General features: G+C 39.7%; 1 protein-coding gene across 6 annotated transcripts in view; it reads left to right on the top strand.

Annotated features, from left to right (window-relative positions):
* Window positions 1-24,677, top strand: part of KCNIP4 (potassium voltage-gated channel interacting protein 4) — a 1,191,601-nt gene that overhangs the window by 944,122 nt on the left and 222,802 nt on the right. The window contains exon 1 of one of the 6 annotated variants that reach the window (XM_067735630.1): window positions 16,248-16,504. The exons of the other annotated variants lie outside the window; for them this stretch is intronic. Coding sequence (XP_067591731.1) covers window positions 16,393-16,504 — 112 coding nt within the window. The 5' untranslated portion in view covers window positions 16,248-16,392. Of the gene's footprint in view, window positions 1-16,247; window positions 16,505-24,677 lie in introns of those variants that run through there. 6 annotated transcript variants of the gene reach the window in all.

The following is a 24,677-nucleotide window of genomic DNA, read 5'->3' as shown; positions in this document are numbered from 1 at the left end:
TCAAGGCCAGTTCACATGGCTTCTCTTTATTGTGGATTTTTCTGATCTTCTCACTAGGAGGAATGTCTCTATTCAATAGAGCATCATCCCTTCTTGCTTGTTATCTTGGTAATTGTGTAGATATCTTAAATTCCATCACAGTAAAAAGAGCACTAGATTGAGGGTCCAAAGACCCGGCTATGAATCCTGGCTGTCAGGCCCTGGCCAGTCGCTTCAGAGAACTTGCAATTAGAGCATGAATGCCTACCGTGGCCAACACCCTGCATCCTAAACATTTTCTTTGTAGACGTTCACTAAGCCTTGTTTCTCACCCAGTAGGAAGGCACTAAGCTCAGTGCAGAGGGGACTTCTCTATTCATGGGGACTTGTTATAACCTGGCAAAGGAGGGAAATGATCCCAGTGATAATTATATGTGTGTGTGCATGTACCTGGCAGAAGAGGGAAATGATCCCAGTGATAATTGTGTGTGTGTGTGCGCGCGCATGTACTTGCCTGCATGTGCACGTTAGAAAGAGAGAGAAAGGAAAGAAGGAAGGAAGGAAGAGTGGGAGGGAGAGAGGAAAAGAAAGAAGAAAGAGAGAAAGAGAGGAAGGAAGGAAGGAAGGAAAGGAAGAAAGGAAGAAAGAAAGAAAAGAAAGAAAGAAAGAAGGAAGGAAGGAAGGAAAGGAAGAAAGAAGGAAGGAAGGAAGGAGGAAGGAAGGAAGGAAGGAAGGAATGAAGGAGAATAAACAAACAAGAGGGGGTTGGAAGTGCTCTCAAAGAAGGATCTTGAGGACTCTGCAAATATCCTTTCCATGTAGTCCCTACAACCCTATACAACAAAACCTGACCAAGGTAATCATTCAGTGTCTCTTGAGATTCAGAATGCATTAAAGTCTAAACCAGTTGGGCTGTCTTTCCCAAAGTGCTGCTGTGGGACAGGAAATGAGCCAATGCTGCTGAGAACACTGGAGTCAAACTATGGTAATCTTGTGCCTAAAAACTGAGAGAATCAAGCTGATGAAGGGTCCTTCCCCAAGTGAAGGGAAAGGCATCACAGGGCCAAGAAACAGACACTGAATGCAGTGCCCAAGGCCCAGCTATGGCTAGTGCAATCTCCATGGAGATGTCATTCATCTCACTTTTAAAACCGCCTGCTCTATTTCCAAGGTCATTTGAAGCTGTGGCTGAGAAAGTGGCGCTGAATGGATGTTCTGCATGTCTAGTTGCAGAGGCCCCAGAGACTAATGGACCAGGGAGGTAGGACTAATTCAGGTAGAAATAACCCCTTACCCATTCCTTTCCTTTAGCCTTATTGACTCCTATTTTAGATCCCATCTCCCTGGAAGTCTCTGAGAATCTAGCAAACGGAAAATAGGCCACATCCAGCTTTGTATTCTGAATCTCCCATGGTGGCTAGCATAGAGGATTGCTTGTCTTTTCTCGCTCTCATTTATACCCACCCCCTTTCCTTCTTCTCTTCTCTTCCCCCTTCAACTTTTCTCCTTCCTCCTCCTTCCCTCCTGAGCCCTTTTCCTTATCTCATTTCTCTTTCTTGCTCTCTTTACCTTGCTTCCAGGAAAGAACTTGATGCCAAGCATTATACTTCAGTGTGAAGTTAAGGCCACACCACATCTTTCTGGATACTGTTTGCATTTTAAATCTTGCTTCTCGGGCTTCCTTGGTGGCGCAGTGGTTGAGTCTGCCTGCTGATGCAGGGGACACGGGTTCGTGCCCCGGTCCGGGAAGATCCCACATGCCGCGGAGCGGCTGGGCCCGTGAGCCATGGCCGCTGAGCCTGCGCGTCCGGAGCCTGTGCTCCGCAACGGGAGAGGCCGCAACAGTGAGAGGCCTGCGTACCGAAAAAAAAAAAAAAAAAAAAAATCTTGCTTCTCTCTGTTTAATGGGGCCACAATAACAACAAAACAAAAATAGTGGTCTTTACATATACCTCCCCAAAGATGTAAAAACACTGGCTTTGGAGTGAGAATTCCTGAGGTTAAATCCCAACTCATTGACTTCTAGCATGTAATTATTAGGAAGGGAAAACTTTTTCTCTATCCTCTTATGTTAAGTAACTAGGGGCCTGCAAACTAGACTAACAAAGGAGAAACTAACAAAAGAAAAGGTATTCAATTTTTATTAATATTTATGGACATGGAAGTTCACAGAAAAGATGTGAAACACAAAGAAGCAGTTAGGGACTTCCCTGGTGGCGCAGAGGTTAAGAATCCACCTGCCAATGCAGGGGACACAGGTTCGAGCTCTGCTCCGGGAAGATCCCACGTGCCGCGGAGCAACTAAGCCCGTGAGCCACAACTGCTGAATCCCGCGAACCACAACGAGAAGCCACCGCAATAAGAAGCCCACACACTGCAACCAAGAGTAGCCCCCACTTGCCGCAACTAGAGAAAGCCTGCATGCAGCAATGAAGACCCAACACGGACAAAAATAAATAAATAAAATATTTTTTTTAAAAAAAGAAGTAGTTAGATTCTGAGGCTTATGTACCATTTTAACAAAAGAAAGGGAGTTTGGGTTTCAAGGGATGATAAACTGTGGGGAAGTATATAGGGGAAACTAATAGAAGGTAAGGCTTCTATGCAGTTAGTTTTGTTTATGCAGACTCATCGTGGTGATGACTTTTTGTCTCCCGTGATAAGATTTGCTCTCTGACTCCTGAAAAAGGAGGGACGGGGGCAGCTTCACAAAGTGAAATGTATGCCCTGCTTTTAGGTAGACAAGAGGAGGGCAGAAAACACTTCTCACACCTGCTGTTTCTCAATTACTTTCAGCATAATCCTTATGCCAAGTGGCATTATTTTGAAGTGGCCTATTCTGATCCCCTTCATAATCTTGGGCAAGTTACAACTGATGAAAAATCAATAACCACTCTGTAGCAAAGAACAAGAAAGGGTTTTATTCAAGCTAAGCTGAAGACTATAGCCCAGGAGAAAGCCTCTCAGATAGCTCTGAAAAACTGTTCCACTGAAGCATGACTTTCAGCAGTGTTATACCTTGTGAGAACAAAGAACATACATCAAGTACAGCAGGGGGTACATTATTTCAAAAGTTCAACAGAGAAGTATAGTTACAGATTAGCACATACCCAGCAGGTCAGCATGACCCTGGCATCTGGGAAGGGGACAGGATTAACAGTATTAACATTAGCATCACAAGAAGAGAGGCAATGATCTATATCTTCAATGTAAGCATTCTTTACCCCAGGATAATGCGTTCTTTCCTTTAATGAGTAAAGCGAGTGTACAATGTATGTTTGTTAGGCCATAAATCAGGCCCTCTAAACTCACGTAGTTCACATAAACTTCAAGCTGCATCACGTAAAACCAAAATGGCTTTCCTATATCTCAGTATGTGAAAATTTGAAATTTTTCTCTATCATTTCCCCCTTTTGATAGCAAATCTTTAGATAGAAAGCCTTAATTACCAAATTTTGTCCTTTGATGCCAGAGTGAGTGCTGTCTGCCATGGGTCCATCATGTCCCTTGGTGCTTAGCATCTTTTTTTTTTTTAATTCTTTGGGGGTATTTTAGGCCTCTTTTATCTCTGGATTTGCATAGTCATCTATGTTGGGGAGTTATTTATATATGGTGAACAGGCACAAAGCTATATGCTGAAAGGGAAACATCTCATAGGTTCTACCTTTTATCAACTACATCAAATTGTCTCACAGGCATTGTACCTGTGCTTTTAATAATAATTTTTAAAGAAGTATTAATACATGTTACATTAATGATAATTGTTTATATAGAGTTATATATGTGATCAAGTTATGTGGTCATCATTAATTTTGTCTGAGGCTTGGTTACACATTGGGTAATGCAAGAAACAACAATCCTATAAAACAGACAGTATGTAAGTAATATAGTTAATAACATTAATAAGCTCATAAGTAGAAATTTAAGCCATGAAGTTCCAGAGCCAAACCCGTTTTTTAAAGGTCACCAAGACTGGGAAGTGGTTCACCTAAAGCAGAAATGTTATTTTTCATGTGGGTCATTAAATGTGTTATAACAGAGGATTCATCTGGTATAAAACAGTATAAAATATAGCATTCAGTTTGATTTATGGGGCAGGTGACTTCTTGGGGCACTGTAGAAATGTCAAATGCCAGGTGGTTTCATAATACTGCTTTTCTCATCATGGAGCTCTCAGAATTCAGTAGGACTATAGCCTGATTACTGTCATTCAAGGCCTGTTGGGTGAATTTTGTGAGGGCCTCGATATGGGTGATTATGTCTTCCAGTCCTACTGAAGGCACTGAAATAGCTGCCAGATGGTCATACCAATGGAATATCTATTTTTTGGGCCATTGGGCTTACATTAAGGGTAAATGTTGCTGGAGTTACATCTAAATTGGTAGGCATATTATCTTAAGACCAAGGGAATCCTAGAACGCATCTTCCTATCAATCCTGGCAGAAGCCAGGGCCATAGGTTGGTACCACAGACCCATTGAGTTCCATTAGGTAAAACCCAGCGTATTCCTAGTTGTATAACCCAATCTGCCTCATACCAATGACTAACTTTAAGGGAAATGCTATGTTGACATTTTTTATAAGGCACCCAGCTTAATTTTCTAGTATTACTAGGCTGATTGCCCTTAGTATGATTGAATTGTTCCCAACATAGGGGAGCTCTTAAAATTAAACAACCATAGCCTGGTGTTAGCCATATAAATCCATCCCATAGCTGAGGGAGGGTCCTGTATAATTGGGAAGTTAAATTATTTGACTGAATTTTAGCTCATTGTTTAGACTGAGCTTGGGTACCATTAAGAGAGAATTCATATTTATGGCCAGAGTCAGAGCAAGTATCATTGATTGACCAGGTGAGAGGGTCCCATCTAGTAATATCAGTAGTGGCCTAAACAGAACTATAACTTCTTTCTTCTGAAATAAATTTTCTAAGGGACATACACTCAGAGCTTGGAGAGGAGAAATCCACCAAGGTAAGCCAGAAATGCTGAACATAAGTAATTAAACACAAACTCAGCAACTGGGTTGATTCTTAAAATCTGCATAAGATTGTGCCCACAATAGGAAAAACATTTAAATCGTATGCAAAAGTACCAAAAAATCAAGAAAGTATTATAAATAATCATATGGGTCAGGTCTGGCATCTTGCCTTAGCGGTCTGCCTCTGTTGTTGTCTTCTCATTCTGGTTTGTTGATATCTGTCTTGGTCTGTTGAATCCAGGTATCAGAAACAAGGGTCAGTGTCCCATCAGGTGGAGGAGCCTTTTTTAAATGAAAGATGTGAATCCATGAATTTATGTCTTTCAGTTAGGCTCAGCATGGATTAGTTAATTATACCTGATAAGATCCTTTCCATTGTGGCTGCAAATAATCTTTTATTAATCCATGATCCTTATGGTAGCTGCCTCTGGAGAACTTGCTGAAAAAGGAGTTAGCTACCAATTTTTTTATATCTTTTAAGTGCCTTAATAAGACCCTGAAAATAATGTAATATATCTCCCTTGAACCACTAATGGGTGAAAGTTTCCCAAAACATTGTTTTCCCACAAAACCATTTTTTCAGGTGCCAAATGAGTTAAAGAATGGCAATTGTTCTCCAACAGACACTATAGGTTTTTTCTTAATCAGGTCCAAACTATATTTGTGTGATGGGGTCAAGAATTTCCCCTTTTTGTTGCCACATCTGTTTCTCTTCTTCAGTGGTGATCTCTTCTCTTCTTCTTGCGCCTGTAGAAGAAAATCTTTTACTGACTTAGCAGGGTTAACAGAGAACAGCGGACATTCTCGAGGCTGGACAGGTTGAGTAGTTAAAGCTGCCTGTTTGGCTGCAGCGTCAGCAGGCTTATTTTCATTAGCTTCCATAGTGTCAGAATGCTGGTGTTTTAATAATTGCTAACTGTTTTGTCAGGTGTATAGCAATTAATAACTCTGAAACCTGTTTTCCATTTTTTTATAGGTTGTCTTGAAGAGGTTAAACACCTCATTGTTTCCATAGCATCCCCAAATCATGTGCCACTCCAAAGGGATAGGGACTGCCAGTATAAATGTTTGCTATCTGGTCTTTAGCTAGGTGACAAGCTTGGGTTAAGATAATTAATTCAGCTTGTTGTGCTGGCTTTGTTTTTGGTAAATAAGAGCTTTCAATTATGTCCACATATCCAGCTCAGTAATGTCCCTGCTCATCCTTTAAGGAGGACCCATCTGTAAATCAAATTAGATCCTCATTATCAATAGGAATTTCTTGTAAGTCATTCCTAGGAGCAAGAAGATAATCTGTTAATAAAATGCAGTCCTGGTTGTTTTCTTACTGTGGTGCTGGAAGCAAACTGAGTAGAGGACATAAATAGTTAAAGGAGACCACACTACTATCTTTTCAGTAGCCTTGTATTAAGAGAGCAATTGCTGAAATAGCCTTCATACATGGTGGAAGTCCTTTTGCTACCTAGTCTAACTTCGTTTTGGAGCATAAAAGCAAGTCATCTATAAGCAGTTTTGTAAAAGCATCAGAGTAAGACAATGACTACCTATAAATTACAAAAGACTTAAAAAGCATGGTTAAAGACCTGATTACATTGCAATTGTTGAGGAAATTCAGCTATTTCTGTGACATACATTTTAAGATAATAGCTAAAATTATGACTGACGACATACCAGGACATTTCAAATTTTAGAAACTTCATATAATTTCTAGAACATATATATTAATAACATTCACTCATACAATAAAACCTAAGAAGGTTTATCACTACTCATTTGACAATGATTCCCATGTAATTTAACCTACCAAATAAGCCTAATTAGTTTAATATCTCCCTTTGAGCTGTTTTAGGGCTCTCTGAAGCATCCAAAAGTTAGCTAGAGGTCAAAAGAACTTCATTTAGAATTTGACTTGAGGAAGTTTGTCAAAGATATCAAAAGGTTTTAAACGCTTGGTGAAGTAGGATCGTAAGTCACTGTGAAACACTACTTATTCACTTAATCAAGGTGACAATAAAATATTCTAAGACAAATACAGAAAGTTACAAGAGACTACTTAAGAGGTAAAGAAGCTTTACAGTCAGTTGTCAAAAACAACAGACCAATATTTCAAGAAAACTTTGTCCTCTTAGCAGAGAAAAACACAAATTCTAGTTTTCCACCATTTTACCTATAATATTAAAATTCATTCACTCAAATTCAACTTAATTACACACAAAACTCTTTTCTCAGGGTTCCTTTTCCACAAACCTTCCACAGATTTTTATATTCATATGTTTGTCCCTTCTTTCGTTTTCCATTTAGAAATAACCAGCTTCTGGACAAAATCACTTTCTTTTTCCTTAACAAAATATCTCAATAACAACATATATCCTACTTTACATATACAGTCCTTTTTAAAAATTAATTTCTAGGAACATATGACACTTTATTGTATAATATTGCAATAAAGCACAAAATATATTTACTTATAGTCTCAAATATATTTAGTATCATTGTAATAAGAGGTCAAAAATAGGTAAACATAGACTTCTTTAGCAATTAATGTTTCAGTATTTTATCTTATTTAAAAATGATCTAGAATTCAATGAATTTCCATCATTTAACTTAATTCAGTGAAACATTAAAGTTTCAAGTTACCAAAAATTGGGAGAAGCTTAGGTAGGCATATCATAACATAATTATTCTTTTTTTTTTTAACATCTTTATTGGGATATAATTGCTTTACAATGGTGTGTTAGTTTCTGCTGTATAACAAAGTGAATCAGTTATACATATACATATGTTCCCATATCTCTTCCCTCTTGCATCTCCCTCCCTCCCACCCTCCCTATCCCACCCCTCCAGGCAGTCACAAAGCACCGAGCTGATCTCCCTGTGCTGTGCGGCTGCTTCCCACTAGCTATCTACCTTACATTTGGTAGAATATATATGTCCATGCCTCTCTCTCGCTTTGTCACAGCTCACCCTTCCCCCTCCCCATATCCTCAAGTCCATTCTCCAGTAGGTCTGTGTCTTTATTCCTGTCTTACCCCTAGGTTCTTTATGACATTTTTTTTCTTAAATTCCATATATATGTGTTAGCATACGGTATTTGTCTTTCTCTTTCTGACTTACTTCACTCTGTATGACAGACTCTAGGTCTATCCACCTCATTACAAATAGCTCAATTTCGTTTCTTTTTATGGCTGAGTAATATTCCATTGTATATATGTGCCACATCTTCTTTGTCCATTCATCTGATGATGGGCACTTAGGTTGTTTCCATCTCCGGGCTATTGTAAATAGAGCTGCAATGAATATTTTGGTACATGCCTCTTTTTGAATTACATAAGTATTCTTAAAGAGTTCACCCAAAAAACTTTTTTTTTCCATTTATCTCTATTTCGTTATTTAGGAAAATATCATCATACCAAGTTAATTTTCTTGTTGACAGATTTTGTAACAGAGATAACATGAGCTTATTGACTTTCAGTAAACCTAAGTACAATAAAAGTATTATACTTAATATTGATGACTCTAAATATGTCTAAAGACATATCTGTATTAATTAAACTAGCAACTTAAACTTGTTTTTATTCATTAAAGATTAATCCTAGATCACGTGGTCCTTTAAATTTTGGGACTAGCTTATGTTACATTTAGAAATATTTGATTTGTAAGTGCTTACTTTCAAATCAATTAAATAGAGCTCTTTTACAAATTTATTTTGATAATACCATTCAGAGATAGAGATATCATATTTATAATGTACACGCAGGCATATATACATCCAGATAGACACAGACAGAAATCTCATAGTTTTCCTGCTTGAATTTTAAAAAATCTCTTTTCCTTTTTTTTTTTTCTTAGTTTTGGTTTCTACTAACTGAGCCAAGGCCTTAGTCTCAGGTGATGCTGGCTATGTTTACATTTCAAGGACATGATAAGAGTTATAACTTCAAGCTTTCTCCTAGGAATACTTTTATTCTCTTAGGGTCAGAATTTTGAAAAGATGTTTTATCAAGTTAGTTTCTCTAACTGAGTATATTTAAAAAAAAAAAACAGTTTTGGAATGTCAAAAGCACCCCATCCTAGTGATTTGGGGGCAAGATGAGTATTGACTTTGTACCCATTGTATGTGAAGCCAGCTGGAGTTCCAGTCTGTGGCTGTGCATCCAGGAGCTGGTAGGCTTTAGAAGCACAATCTCCAACCCCCTTTTTTGTTTCATTTTACTATAAAGTACAAATCTTTCCAATTTTTAAGCCACATGTTTTAAAAAGTTGAGCCAACACAGTTGACTCGAATGGTCCTTCTGCTTTCTCTGCCTAAGGACTTTCCTATAGTACCCTTCCACTTAAGAAATGTATTGGTACCTCCGGTAAGATTCCAAGTCTTAACATTTTAACAGCTTGGGCAAAACTCAGGACTGTCACTTTTTAAAATCTATGAGGGCTGGATATCAGGAGAACTCACCAAAGCACTAGGAGAATGCTGGGAAGCCAGAGGGGCTCAAGGGGCCTGTGCTGATACTGAATGCCTGTCCAAAGGAGAACACACGGAACCTCGGGTGAGCTTCTCTGATACCCTGTCGACTATGCCAAGCAATGCAGATGGAAAGTCAATAACCAATCTGTGACTAAGATTAAGAAAGAGTTTTATTCCAGCTAAGCTGAAGGCTATAGGCCATGAGACAGTCTCTCAGCTCTGAGAAATGCTCCATTGAAGCATGGTTTTTAGCATAGTCTTATACCTTGCTAGAAAAAAGAACATCAAGCCTGGCAGGGGGTTATTCTTTCAAAAGTTCATCAGAGAAGTATAGTTACAGATTAGCACATACATAGTGGGGCAGCATGATCCTGGTGTCTGGGAAGGAGACAATGAGTATGAATATCAGCATCACAGGAAGAAAGGCAATGATCTATATCTTACAAGTTAGCAGCAATCTTTACCTCAGGATAATGAAATCTTTAATGAGTAAAGCAGAAGCAGATGTACAATGTATGTTTGATAGGTCATCAATCAGGCCCTCTGCACTCACGTAGTTCACATAAATTTCAAGTTGGACCACACAAAGCCAAAATCACTTCCCCTATGTTTCAGTATAAGAAAATTTAAGTTTTTGCATTTCAGTGTCCTCAACTATCGAATGGAGTTAATATTACTTATCCTACCTGGACGTTGTAAGGATTCAGTGAGATAGTTTATGTAATGCACACTGTATACTGTTTGTCACATAGCAGGGGCTCAAAATTATTTGGATCCTAATTTTAAGGTAATAAAGAAAGGATAATCATATTATTATCCTTGATCATCATTGTCCTAAAGCCAGCCCATTGTAGTGATAAGTGGCTGACACCTTTTATAGAAAGAGAACATGAAAAGGGTTTTGACATGAGTGACAAAGTTGTATGTCCTATTAAATTGGTGAACCCAGGAACCCACTCAGGTTAGGCCAGAAAGGCCAGGAAAAGGAAACTAAAGCAGGCAAAAAAAAAAAAAAAAAATCACAGGGGAAGATTAGATTCTTATAAAAGTTTTCTTGTTGCATTTCCAAGTAGTCTGACAATTGTTTATATGAAGATTACATACTCCACATACTTTGATCATAAGGTACATGAGGGGCTTCCCTGGTGGTGCAGTGGTTGAGAGTCTGCCTGCCGATGTAGAGGACACGGGTTCGTGCCCCGGTCCGGGAAGATCCCACATGCCGCGGAGCGGCTGGGCCCGTGAGCCATGGCCGCTGAGCCTGCGCGTCCGGAGCCTGTGCTCCGCAGCGGGAGAGGCCACAACAGTGAGAGGCCCGCATACCGCAAAAAAAAAAAAAAAAAAAAAAAAAAAAGGTACATGAGAACTCTTTTCAAAATACATTAGTGCAATATTGCTGGAATTCTTAAAGTGGAAGGTATTCTCCTACAAACAACTTACGGATTCAATGGGGCACTCAAACCAGGAGGCCGGTTGTTTAATGGGCAACCATATACATATTTTAAAGAAATGCATGCCAGGCGCATTTACTAACCTTTGACAATAAGCCCTGCGACTAAGTAAAATAGCTTGAGTCCTGTCATGTTTGAGTGAAAGTTTGTCTGGAGAACATTTAGGGATCTTTGCAAGTAATTGAGAAACCCCAAGATAGAGACATGTGATATACTAAGGGTAGAAGTAAGGGTTTGGGGTAGATTAGACAGCATTAGAAAGTGAATAGCTTTCATCATTTTGGTGAGAAAATCTTAAAATTAGAAGAGACACTAAGGGTCATACAACAACCTTGTCCTCATTACTTGCCTCTTCCAGCAACTTTCCAGGACCATTTTTCTCTCCTGCTTAGGAGGCCTCAATCCAGCCACGCCACCATCGTGAATGCTGCCCTAGCGTGTGTGCATTTCTGCTTCTGGGAAAGTCATTCCTCCTCTCCTCACTTATTTTTAAAGACCCAGATTAGTTTTTCTCTTCAATGGAACCTTCTCAGTGATGCCAACCACATTGATGTCTTGCTTCTCTTAATTCCTATTGACTGAGAGTAGAAGATTTTTCCTTTAGAACTTAATTTCTTTTTAACTTCTCAGTGTATCATCCTGGTTTCTCCTGTCATTAATAGCTCAGGCATCATGACATTCAAGCCAATTTTGTCCATTTACCAAGTCCTTTGACCTTGAATAAGTCATTTCTGCTCTCTGCACCTCATTTTTAAGCCCCTGTAAGATAAAAAGATTGGATGATTTGATCTCTAAATGATCTCTAAAAGTTGACACAAGTATAAATTAATAAGATTAACTTTAAATTTGACTTCACTAGTTCCTGTATGTATTGTCATTCTACCTATATTTTGGAGAGGAAATAGGTAGGTAGGTAAATCTATCCAACTTTAATATTTTTTCTCAACTTGGTGAAATTTCAAACTGAAGCTACAAAAAGAAGAGGAAGTGATCAATTTCCAGTTTCAGATAAATTAGCTCACTTGAGATTACTTAAAGGATCACAGTGGATTGCTGCAAGAAAATTGAAAGTCTACTCACTGATCCTCTCTTCCTCAGACCAGTTAATTGGCTTGGCCATGCCTCCTTGAGTACATTTTAAAGTTCATTTTCCCAAGAGTTCCTGGCGATTCTTCAGGGTCCCTTAGCAGAGCCCCAGTTAAAGAACCCTTCATCATGGTGTGGAGAGGCACCATGGTGTATAGAATCTGGCACCCAAGATGCCTAAATTCAAATCTCAACTCTGCCAAGTACTCTTTACAAGACCTCAGGCAAATCACTTCACCTTCCCCCCCCCCCCCCCCCCCCCCCCCGCAGGCTCAGCGGCCGTGGCTCATGAGCCCAGCTGCTCCGCGGCATGTGGGATCTTCCTGGACCGGGACACGAACCCGCGTCCCCGGCATCAGTAGGCGGACTCCCAACCACTGTGCCACCAGGGAAGCCCCACTTCACCTTTTAAAAGCCTGAACTTTCTCCTTGAAACCCAAGTAATAATATAAATCTCAGGGAATTATGAAAGTATTAAATTAGTTAATATGCTTAAAGATTTTAGAATAGTGCCTAACATTTATAAGTTCTCCATAAATGCTAGTGGCTATTAGTTTTAGAGTTAATCAGACATAAATCCTGAGTGCGCCCTTTATTGAATGTGACTTTGTGGAAATAATGTAATCTCAATAACCTTGGTTTTTATTTTTCTTTGAAATAGGAGTAACAATACCTAACTCTGGTTTGTAGTAAGATTAAATTAATTTATACATGTAAAGTATACGGTGCCTGGCTTAGAGTAAGTGAGCATGAAATGTTAGTTTATTCCTTTGGTATTCCTTTCCTATGGTGGGTATTCCTTACAACGTAAAGAAAGCAGTGAGCCTGGGAATGGGGAGAGAAAGCCAGAGCATATTTTAATATAATAACCTGACTTGGGGCTAACAAATTATTACAACAAAATGATAGAGCCTAAGCTGGAGTTGTTGCTTTTTTTAAATAATATGCAGCCAACTAATCTTTCCCAAAATGCCCCTAGAGAGACACTCTTCTCCAGGTGTTTCCCATTTCCCTAGATTTCCAGATGAAGAATGAAACTCTTCAATGGTGTTATTACCTTACAGAATCCTAGGGGGCTGCATGTGAAAGAGCCCATTGTATTCTTTGAGAGCTAGAAGATGGATAGCTGGAGCCAACAGAAAGTGTTGTGAAAACCGAGTACAAATGTAGCTAAGGTAGATAGGAAAGTGATGGGCCTCCAAGACTCTCAGCTGGTGGATCCTACACTAGGAATGCCATTGTCCTGAAGGGAAATACTGCCTGGAATTAACAAAATCGTACCCATGGGGCTTTATGTGAATTTCAAGCAGGGCTGGGATTTCTTTCCTGGAAAATGGGATGTGGCAACTTTAAAATACTTTGCCTAACTCTATAATTCAAAAGATCAATTGACAAATATTTGCTGAAATCTGCTGGAATGCATAAAGGGAGAAAATAAATTTGGGTATCAAAGGGATATTTTAATTCTGGCTCTATTACTTTCTAGCTGTGTGACATTGACTAAATCACTTAACCTCTCTGTACCTTAAGTTTTTTTAACTATAATATGGTATTGGGTAGGATTTAAAAATACAGTTATAGTTTGACCTAATTAATTTCTATAACTTCTTTTGACTTCCTATAGCTGTATGTTGGCAAGAATTTCAGAGAATGGTTACTTAAAACATTTATTTTCCCATCAACTGCTGAGAACTGTTTCCCCTTCACTAGCTTGGTGATGCAACTGAAAAGCAACATGTTTAGATGGTTAGATGGTTGGGCCGATTGATATAAAGATATCTCCCATAAGCGTATTATCCAAAATGAAAAGAGCCAACTTGATGACCTAAAGTTGTATGTACAAGTTATTTTCCTGGTACCCAGAGGAGAAAAATAGCCCTGTGGGCTGGGGTGTTCAAAAAGTCTTTATGGAGAAAAGACTGCAACTAGACTTTAGGGGCAGGGAGGAGTAGCAGGACCAGAGAAGAGCAAAGTCATTTCATCCATCTAGACCCAGCAGAGCCTCTAAAGAGTTGGCACTTCTATCATAATCCCACAACTACCCTGTGCTGAGCAAGGGAATACCAGGGGCTGGGCTCAGCTCTCCACGGTCTGTTAACTCTCATGTCAACCATGACAAGGAAGCAGCTGCATTCCTATCTTGGATTTAGAAAACTGAGACTCAGAGATGGAGAGGTTTCCCCCAGTTCACATGACAGAATCAGGATTTAACCGAAGCCTGCCTACCCTGAAGCTTGTGTATGATACAATATTTCCCATAATGATGAAAGCTACAATCACTGACGGTTACTTCCTCCATGAAGTCTCCTTCCTGTTACCACCACCCACCTTTCCCCAGGTGCAGCTGACGTTCCCTTCTTGTGCTCGCACTGTACCGTCAAAGATATCTACTCAAGTGCTGGAACATTTATAGGTCACATTCAATTTCATGCCTGCCTCCGCCATTAGCCTGTAAGTCCCCAAAGGATATGTTTGGACGCTGTTTCCCATTTTATCATTCATGTATCATCTATAGCTCATAGTAGCAGCTTAATAAATGTTAAAGAATAACTGAATGAATGAACGCTCCTCGCCTACCAAGCGCTGTGCCCACAGCTTTGGCAAGTTAACCTCTTTATGTTTCCGTTTCCTCACCTATAAAATGAAGATGACCGTAATCCCTGTCACATAGAGCTATGGGGATGAGTTAATGAGCTAATATTGATGAGCACATAGTAAATGCTCAGTAAATGTTAACTATTATTATGACCACTCTAAGTTGCCAGAGTCCCTTTAAATGGAGAACTTTTTTTTTTTTTTTTTTTTTTGCGGTATGTGGGCCTCTAACTTTTGTGGCCTCTCCCGTTGCGGAGCACAAGCTCCGGACACACAGGCTCAACGGCCATGGCTCACGGGCCCAGCTGCTCTGCGGCATGTGGGATGTGGGATCTTCCCAGACCGGGGCACGAACCCGTGTCCCCTGCATCGGCAGGCAGACTCTCAACCACTGCGCCACCAGGGAAGCCCTAAATGGAGAACTTTAAATAAAGCATTGAAGGATCATAATCACAACTTCACAGAATAAGAACTGTTTTCAGAGTGGTTAAGTGTCTTGCAAAATAATCACAAAGCAAGAAAGTAGCAGAACCAGGAGATATCCCCTGGGGTCTAAGACATTACTCATAAGCCCTTATGTTTCATAGTGAGTTCCAGGGGCTAAAAATCCCTTCACATACAGAATCCCAGTTGATTCTTTTCACCACCACTCTTGGGCTGGGGTTCTATGTCAAAACCACACTAAGCCAGTGTGGTTCTGACATAGCCCAGAATCCAGTGACCATTCCCACAAAGTTGCCTAGGCTGCTTGGTGTGGTTTGGAATAGACTACCCCTTGGGATCTTTCAGGACAGCAGGACTCATGCTTCCCTGATGGTAAGAATCACCTAGCTTCTAGTTTAAGAACACAAACTCCAGAATCCTCTGAATCAGACTCTCCACAAAAGATTGTTTTTAACAAGCCGAGTAATTTTTATCATTAGGGAAGGCTGTGAAACTTTGCTTTGAGACAGGCTAAAGCAAGAATTTAAGGACGATCGTAGCACTCACCTTCCAGGGGGGCAGTTACTGAGCAGCAGTGTTCTTGCAAGGCACTGCTCTGCCCACCCCTCTACCCATGTTTGTAAATATAATGACTAAATCAATCTCCCTAATAATGCTCTCAATCATGTGTCAACGGGGACTAGAACAGGCCCAGTGTAGTGGCAAGTGGGCTGCGGTTTGGATGCCCCCGCTTGAAAAAAGCCATTGAATCATGGATATTTTGCCCCTGCACTTTTCTCCCGAGAAAAGCTGCCCATGGGCTTCCGCAGGGGCTTTTTTAAGGGGCTGTAGGCACCAGCCACCAAAATTGAATTTTTCCTAGCAGCCTGAGAGCGAGCGGGTTGAACTTGCTCCGCGAAGAGAGAGCAGTTGCTATGGCAAAAAGAGGACATTCGCAAGCTTACCAGGCTGCAAACTAGCGCGCAGACAGCTCTTCTCAGCACGGTGCTGCGTCGTCAGCGCGCGGAGCGCCGCTGTGCTCTCCAGGGCAAGTTTCCTGGGAGTGTCTCTTCTCGGCAGGGACACAGCAAACTCCCCGGTTCTCCAACAGATGTTTCCCTAGCAGCTCTGAAGTCCAAGTACTTGCTGGCTGCAGCGCAGAGTCCCAAGGCCGGCGCGCTGTGATTGAGGGACTCTACCAGGCAAATGCCAGCATCAGTATGAGAGCCTGGACTTCAGCCCAGGTCGGTCCTCACCCCGGGGGGCCGCTGCTTTGCCAGGTGCATCTTTGAGGAGCTGCTCACTTTCCCCCCTCGTGAGTCTTCGTTCCAAGCCAGATATTGCTCGGATTCTCTAATTAACTCCCTCCACTCCGAAGGGGTTCGGAGGCTGGGATGCTCTACCAGCTTGAAGGATGTTGACTCTCGAGTGGGAGTCGGAAGGACTGCAAACAGTGGGTATTGTTGTGATTATATGTGCATCTCTGAAGCTGCTTCATTTGCTGGGACTGATTGATTTTTCGGAAGGTAAAGTGGTCGCTCCCATCTGTGCCGTTGGTCAGGTCTGGTTCAGAAGTGGATACAGACGCTGCAGAAGTTGAGCAGGCTTAATACGCAAAGTAAAAGTTTTAAAATATGCATGCTTGACATGGAGCAGCCTAGCACTGGGCAGTTCATTTCTGTTTACCCAGATATTTGACATTGGAAAGGAAGGGGTATTGTGCCATTATCTTTCTATTTGAAACCTATTTGAGTTTAGGCTGATATTATGGGTTAAATATAGTTCCAAGGTGGGAAGTTAGGACTCTCTATTATGGGGTGATAATACAGGTTGCTGTTTTGGTTGTCAAGTTTCGTGTTGGCTACCACGCCGTAATGTCATTAGTAATTCCATCCTCTGGAGGAATATCCAGATTTGTGAGGGAAATATGTGGCTGCCTCATTAGTTAGGAGGTATGGGGGTGGAGCTGGGTTATTGATTATGATATAAAATGGGTAAGCCTGTTTTTTTTTTCTTTCTGGGTAAGCTTTTGATTTAAAATTGAGTTAATGAATGCTTAGCAAAAATGTGCTGTGAACTCTTAATTTGCAAAAGTGTTCCATTTGCATTTTCCAATGAAGCCACTTTGCTCATTTGTCTCTTGAGTGGGAACCCATATAAGCAAAGGACAGCATTGGTGCTACCAATAAATATTTTATCCATCTAATATAAGTTTTACTACCCAAATCAATTCTACTATACAACGATTGGGGAGTAAAAAAAGTTGATTAACTTCCATTTAATAGTTATATATATATATATATATATAGTTATATATATAGTTATATATATAGTTTTATATATACATATACAATCTTTCTACTGAAATAACATGCTTTGAATTATTTAAACCCTAATTATTTGATGTCAATTCTACACCCAGGCTCTTCGTTCTTCTCAAGTGAAAGAATGGAGTTCCTAAGGATATGATCTTTTACTGCTGAGTTATTTATGAATATTCACTTCTTACGTTATGTGCAATGGGGGAAGATGAGGAACATATTTAAGCCTGCCCATGCTTCTAATCTTTCTGACCAAGTTAAGGAGCTAAGACCTGATAGCTAAGATGACATCATCCCAAACTATATCCATCCGGTACACAGGTTGTTTCTGTTAATACGTTAATAATGGTCAATGTATGTTATCTTCAGAAAGTCCTTTTTTCTACAAGTGGGTTCATTAGGTTCTACTATTTAGACCTTATAAGAACAGAAAAAGTTCCATGCAATTTTCGTATCTTCTTTTAAGTATTCTCAATCTGTGACAAATTCTGCTCAGGCACACATAAGAATAATATTGTAATGGGATTAAATAAAACCTCAGAAAATAATTTCTGCTTTTTCTCATATTACACAGTAATTTTATTTAACCGTGGGAGTAATTTTATTTAACCTTACATTTTTTACTGGAAGGAAAACAATACAGAAACAAACTTTTCCAAGTGCTACACAACAATCTTGCATTATTTTGAGATTTCTGCCTCAGTGCACTCACTAGTGGTGACTTAACAAAATACAGATAAGATCATTTCAATTTCTATGATTGGAAAAATTTGCTTCTGTTTCATTCCTTCTCCATATTAGTTTTTGTTCTCTGGATTCAGTTGAGCCATAGCCCACAATTTTAGTGCACTATACTCAAGATGGCTTCGTTTCAGAACTAGATGAAGCAGGCTCTAAGGAAAACCATCATGGAGGGATTCGAGGAAGTCAACTTTCACAGCCCTATAAGATAGCGCACAGTTCTTTTATTGCCAGTGTTGGTAATGTAGACATTTAAAGTCAAAAGTCCCAAGTTTGCAAAAGCCCCCTGCAAATAACTCAGCTTTTATTTTTTAAGTGCTGTTTTATGTCACTTAAAGATTTTCTGACAGAACCTTCAAATTTGAGTTCCAACAATACAAAAAGTAGAATTGTAAACCTGACTCCTGCAAATAGAATCACAGAATTTTGAGCTAGTCTGAAACATCTTTCTTGGGATAGGTATCTGTATTCATACCCAAATAATAATATCCATGTCCATATATGAATCTTTATTTCTAAACACACACAGATATAGAGATGATGTACCTACACATTTAAGATATTGTGTAAAATGTCCAATAAGCTGGGCAAACTTTGGATTCAATATGCAAGGCTTGGTTGTGCTAAAATAACAAAGATGCAGGTTATCACCATACATGAGGTATATTTCCTTGACAAGTAGAAAAAAAATGGGAAAAAAAACCTTTTTTGTTCTGAAGTATATGTTAGAAAGTACTGGTCTAGTCCAACTGTCTCAGTTTACATAGAAGACCACTGCAACCCAGAGATGTTGACTGATTTATCAGAAGGCAACACTAACTGGGAGCAGAGACAGAACCGAATCCAAGGACTGCTGAACCCTATACAGTGCTTTTCCTACTACAACACACTTTTCACTTATTTCTCTTTCCTAATATTGGGAAAGAGAATTAACGAAAACATTGGTGGGAAATTTCCTGAATTCCTGAATCTTGTACTGAACTGTCCACTAACACCCTATGAGATATCTGAGGGAAATGCATTCATAGGAAATAAGATTACACAATGGCTACACAATTTCCCAACCCAAGTATAGGACCCAAGCATGGCATGGAAGTGAGCTAAACCAGACTACTGACTTTAAAGGCAGGATTAGAACAGAAGCAAGCCAAATGGTTTCCTGAGCCCCTTTCCCTCGAAGACCTGCCCTGAATTTTGACCATCTGTGACATATTCAATGTCCATGAATGGCTAGCCCAAGTAGAATCCAACAATGAGACCCAATGAAATCATAAGAATTCTAGCCTAGGCCTCCTGTCTCTGTTTTCTCAGATTGGGGCACTCTCCAAGCAGAAACAGAACTTTTTGCTCACCAGTCAAGTGGAGATAGAAGAAAAAAAACCTTTACAGAGCAAGCCACAAAATATTAGATTATCAAGTCCTTCATCTTTTCTACCTGCAAATGATAAAAAGGCCAAAAAGGGCTTTCGCAATGTAGATTGCCAAACATTTAACTGCGATTGTACCACTTAGAAAAAATAGCCCAAAAAATGGCCAGAGAATTAGCCACTCTTTTTGGTGGAGAAGTAAAGATGAGGCCCAGAGCAGAACTATGAGCTTCTTTTAGGAAACATCAAACTTTAAACTGTCCTCAGGGCACAATGATTCTTCACTGGTACCATTGAGGAGTATTTTCTCTAGTGTGACTCCGTGGATTGATTAACTTAGAGAGTAGTTCTGAGCCTATATGAATGAGAGCTTCTGTATTAGTGTCAAGATAAAGCAGCGTTACTTTATTATTATCTACAATGGCTAGTGAGAATTAGCCATGAACAGGAAAAGGTAAAGAGAAACATTTCTGCTCCCACCTAAATTAGATTCTGATTTCAATAAAGCCCTACTTTAAAAAATAATTCTCTTTCAGTTAAAATTCAAGGTTTAGGGAGCAAAAGCAATTTGTAAAGAGGATTAAAATGACTAATGGGATTTTAATATAATGAGTTGAGGTTTTACATATATCCACTCATTAATAAAGGGAAGGAGGAGGAACACTCACAAGATTAATCTCATCATTTCACAGTGCTGCATGTAATATATAGCTTATTGGATTCTAAATGTGGGCAGGGCCTCTCTTAGGCATTGACTGAGTTGGTGGGAAGGGACAAGATGAACACTGAAGGAATGAACTCTCAGTAACCTTACATTCTAGAAAGGGAAACTAATTACCTAACAAGACAGGAGAAATAAGCTCTGGGCACAAACCCAAGAAATGGCCTGTAGAGGCACAAATGGAGTGGAACATTCTGGAAAGGGCTCAAGGGAAGGTTTCGTGGAGGAGAAAACCAGTTGTATAGGACTTAGAGTGTGAGAAGGAGTTCCCAGATGGGAGAATGGGGAAATAACATTCCAGGCTGAGCAAAGAGCTTGAATTGTGACCCTGAGCACTGACTGAGGGTAGCTTTCATGGAGAAGAGCAGCAGCTTGTAGCACACGGGCCTCAGAATGTTGAAATGAGATGTGTCTGAAGGGGTCCATTGGGGTGAATGCTGAGAGGACACATTCTCTCACTGGTGAAGAGCCATTTGCTCAAAGTCTTCAACTTTGGGGAAATAATGAGCGATATGGCAGACCAGTGTTTCAGGCGCGTCAGCCTGGGAGTAGGTGAAGGTGAGTTCAGAGGTAAGAGAGTGGAAGCAGAGGTACCAGTTATGCTTCTGGAACAATTTAGGTGGGAGACAACATGGACAAAAATCCACAGATTGCCCTCCTCAATAAGATATTTAATGTGAAAGGTCAATTTCCAGTTTTTCCAGAAACTCATGTTTAATATAATACTCTTGACCTGCACCTGTTCTGAAATGGCATAATTTTTTTTTTATTTCAGGGCAGTGTTGTTTGGCCTCAAATGTATTTCTTATGAGAAAAAAAAAAAAAATCTGGGGCACACAGAGGTTGTAGTTACCAATATAGTAGCTTCATTTACGGTGGGAATTTAAAAATTTTGAAAGATACATCTGACATCTTGCAAGGTCTTCACTTACTTTGAACATTTATTTTGGAAAATTTTACACACAAAACATGTAGAGAATAGTATAATGAACTTTGATGTACCCATCATACAACTTCAATAATTACCAATACTTTGTTATTTGTGTTTCTGCAGTGGCTTACATTTATTGTTTCTCTTCTGTCTACAATATGCCAGGCACTGCTAGGTCCAGTATACAAAGATGAATTAAAAGTAGTTGCTACCCTCAAGGAACTCTCAGTTGTATAAGGGTATGTAGAGTATAAACAAAGAAAATGCAATACATTATGGTAGCTAAATCAGTACGAGTCCGAGATACAAAGAATGGAAAGTAATTAAGCCCAAGTGGAAGAGATAGAAGTGATCAGAGATGACTCCCCAGAGGACATGATTTCTAAACTGGGTTTTTAATGGATAAAGAGAAGTTTGTCAAATTCATATGCCAGAAAGTTGCTTGCACAAGTTCTGCATGCAGGGTACTGGGTGAGGTAATACCAACAGAGGAACATGGTATAAAATGTGGAATTCCTGGAACAAAACCAGAAAAAAATGTAAAGGGAAATAAACATAGTTTTAGTCCCTCCCCTTGATTATATAATTAACCTTGCTGTCCAGCACAATGCTTGATATGTAGAACATACTAAAAAAATGATGGCCTGAGTGTAATTTACTCCCATACAGTAATAGTGCCAGTGCACTCCTACTTGTGCTACATACTTGAGAGCCTCTAGTGCCTCCTTCAAGTTTCCAAAGTAACTTGGAAACTGTTGATTAGTTGATTACGATTTTTTTACTTTCTTTTCTTCTCTGCTAGAAAGATTTAACATCAATATTACCCTGCAAAGCAGAGATAAACCACACACCAAAAGCATCTGAGGTAGCTGTTCGTTAGAACCTTATGGCCCTGGGAAATAATTTCAAATCAGAGGTCCAGCAGAGAGCTGAAAAAGCCCAGCTTAGATGGACTTTGATTTGGCTGGGAAAGTAGCCCTTTCAATTCCATAACTGGGAAAAAACAACAACAACTTGGATTTCTAAGTGAAATTGAACAAATATCTACTAAGCACCTACTGTGTGAAGGGGAATAAAGGACATGGGGCATTTTACTGTTCTTAGGAAGTTTTCAAATTAAAGACCAAACAGCTCATGAATAACTAATCCAAGATGAAAAAGTGTCTGGTGCGGGGGAGCAAGGCCTTTAGAAAACACAAAGAGAAGAGCATCTCATCCAGTTGGAAAATTTCAGGGAAGGCTACCCAAAGATGGTGGTATTTGAAATCTGATCAGTTGAGGGATCAAAAGACTTTGATAAGTAAAGACTGGAAGCTAAAAATAGGAATTTAAACTGTAATTTAAAGGGAAAAAAAGGCAGCTTCCTGAAGTCATTATTTTAATCAGGTTGGTTCTAAAAAGCCCATTAATCCACTTGAGATATAATTAACCCATGTAAATGTCTGCTCTGAACCTGGCAATGTGCTTGGTACTGATTGGTTTGGGGACTCTTATTGTTTTAGTTTTGCTTACTTTGGGAACCCATTTCCCACCCCAGCCTGGAGCAGAGAGGTGGAATCTTAGTGAGGAGGGATGAGGGTGGAGGAGTTGTACATTTCAATGACTTCCAGCCAAAAAGCACCAGGAACACACCTGTGGTCAAACAATTTCGCTTCGTTACTTTTTGCGGAAAAGGAGAACACACCATGGAGAACTGTGGGGCATCTCGGTAACAGAGTGTTAGAAAGGACTTCTGGATTTGAGCTTGTGTTAGAGGATTATGATTTAGGAAGCAGGGCTTTGTTCAGTGAAGTCAGTAATCCAGGGTAATTGGCTTAATAAATCTTATGTACAAGCTGTAATTGGCAAAAAGCAAGCTACATTAGCTAGAATGGTGGATACTTGGTTATTTTTGTGGTTTAAACGAAGTTCATGTTTGTCCTCTTCTCAGCCTTGATTGCAGAGTGGTCTTGTTTTTTTCTTGATCCGTAGGTACAGAGTGGTCTTGTCTGGTGTTAGTAGTCTGTGAAATTGTTTATATTCAACAAGAGAATGCCAAAGCCGACCTGATAAACCCGGGCAGCTCTCTCACGGTCTAAGGAGCTGCTTTCTCTCATACATGATAAGGGAGAGGGCAGAGTAAAGTGAGGGCAAGTGAAACTCCGAGTTTAAATCCTAATTCAGTAACTCTCAACCAATTACTTAACCTTCCTGAGTTCGAGTTCCTTCTGTAAAATGAGGCTAATAAGCCCAACCTTTCAGGATTGTTGTAGGGCATACAAACATATAAGTGAAATATCTAGCTCAGTGCTTGGGATACAAATAGAAGCCAATAAATGCCTTTCTGGTAATTATGAAAAGATAACACGTTCCTTGAGTTATACCAGCAGTTCTCAAACTTTACGTGTTATCAAAATCACCTAGATGGTGTGTTGGAATACAGATTGCTATTCCTCACCCTAAGAGTTTCAGATTCAGTAGATCTAGGTTAGCGTCTGAGAAGTTGCATTTCTAATGATTTCTCACTTTAGGCTGCTGCTGTTCCAGGGCACACACTTTGAGAACCACTGAGTTAGGCAAAAAATCTGAAAGGCCAAACCCATGATGTTTGCAGTGATTTCTTCACTGAGTTCTTGGGCCCCTGCTGAGCTTTATTCTAGAACAGTTGTCAGTCATCTTGTTATATGTTAAGTATTTTAAACTTTGTGGGTCATGAAGTCTGTTATAACTGCTGAACTTTGTTGTTGTAGCACGAAAGGTATAAAACTGAATGTGTGTGCCTGTCTTCCAATAGCACTCAAATCTGAATTTCATACAATGTTCACATGTCACAGAATTTTATTTTTTAACCATTGTAAATGTAAAACAGTACCGCTGAAAGATCAAAAACAGGTAGCAGGCTGGACTTGACCTTTCACTGTAATTTGCCAACCCCTACACTAGAGTTGGCAATAAAGGAACCCGTTGAGAAGGGGTCTCATGTTGGTAAGATGTCGCCTTTTGGAAACTTATCTAGGTTTTTTTGAGTCCTGAGTCTCATTGAGTGGATGGGGGTCTAGTCCTTCTTTTTGGGTTGATGGAATTATCTGCCAAATTAGCAAGTGTTTTGAATTAGGATGTATGTGTGCAGTGTTTTCCCTTCCCCTAATTTCACAATTTCTAGGCCAATTTAGAGGGTTGTTATGTAAATTAAGCCATCAACATGATTGTGTTACACAATGAGTCAATGCTGGGGCTAGGCAATTAGGGTCCCCCCTTCTTACTGATTTTTGTTTAGGTTTCATTGCCTCTTGGACAAGGAAGACATTATGCTTTTTTCATTGAGTTTATAAACCCTTATCTTGTGGGTTTGTTAAAGACACATTTCAACTCTTCAAAGTAAACTGGTCGTCCGCCTATTGTATTACATTGAGTCTTATGCGTCAAGGACAAATACATTGAATCAACCAAGGTTTTAAAAAGTAAAATCACCTTAAGTCTGAATTCTCTTGAAAACGAAAAATCTATAAATAATGGTTAATTTCATGTTTTTTGAAGTGAGACTGACTTGAAGTCAGTTCACAGCTCTGCTTTTGACTGTCCACATGGTCTTGGACAAAGTTTATAACCACCCTGAACGTCGGTTCTCTCAAAAATGGG

This window comes from Pseudorca crassidens, chromosome 4, assembly GCF_039906515.1.
Source record: "Pseudorca crassidens isolate mPseCra1 chromosome 4, mPseCra1.hap1, whole genome shotgun sequence".
Classification (NCBI taxonomy): domain Eukaryota; kingdom Metazoa; phylum Chordata; class Mammalia; order Artiodactyla; family Delphinidae; genus Pseudorca; species Pseudorca crassidens.
This window is presented reverse-complemented; position numbering and strand designations above follow the sequence as displayed.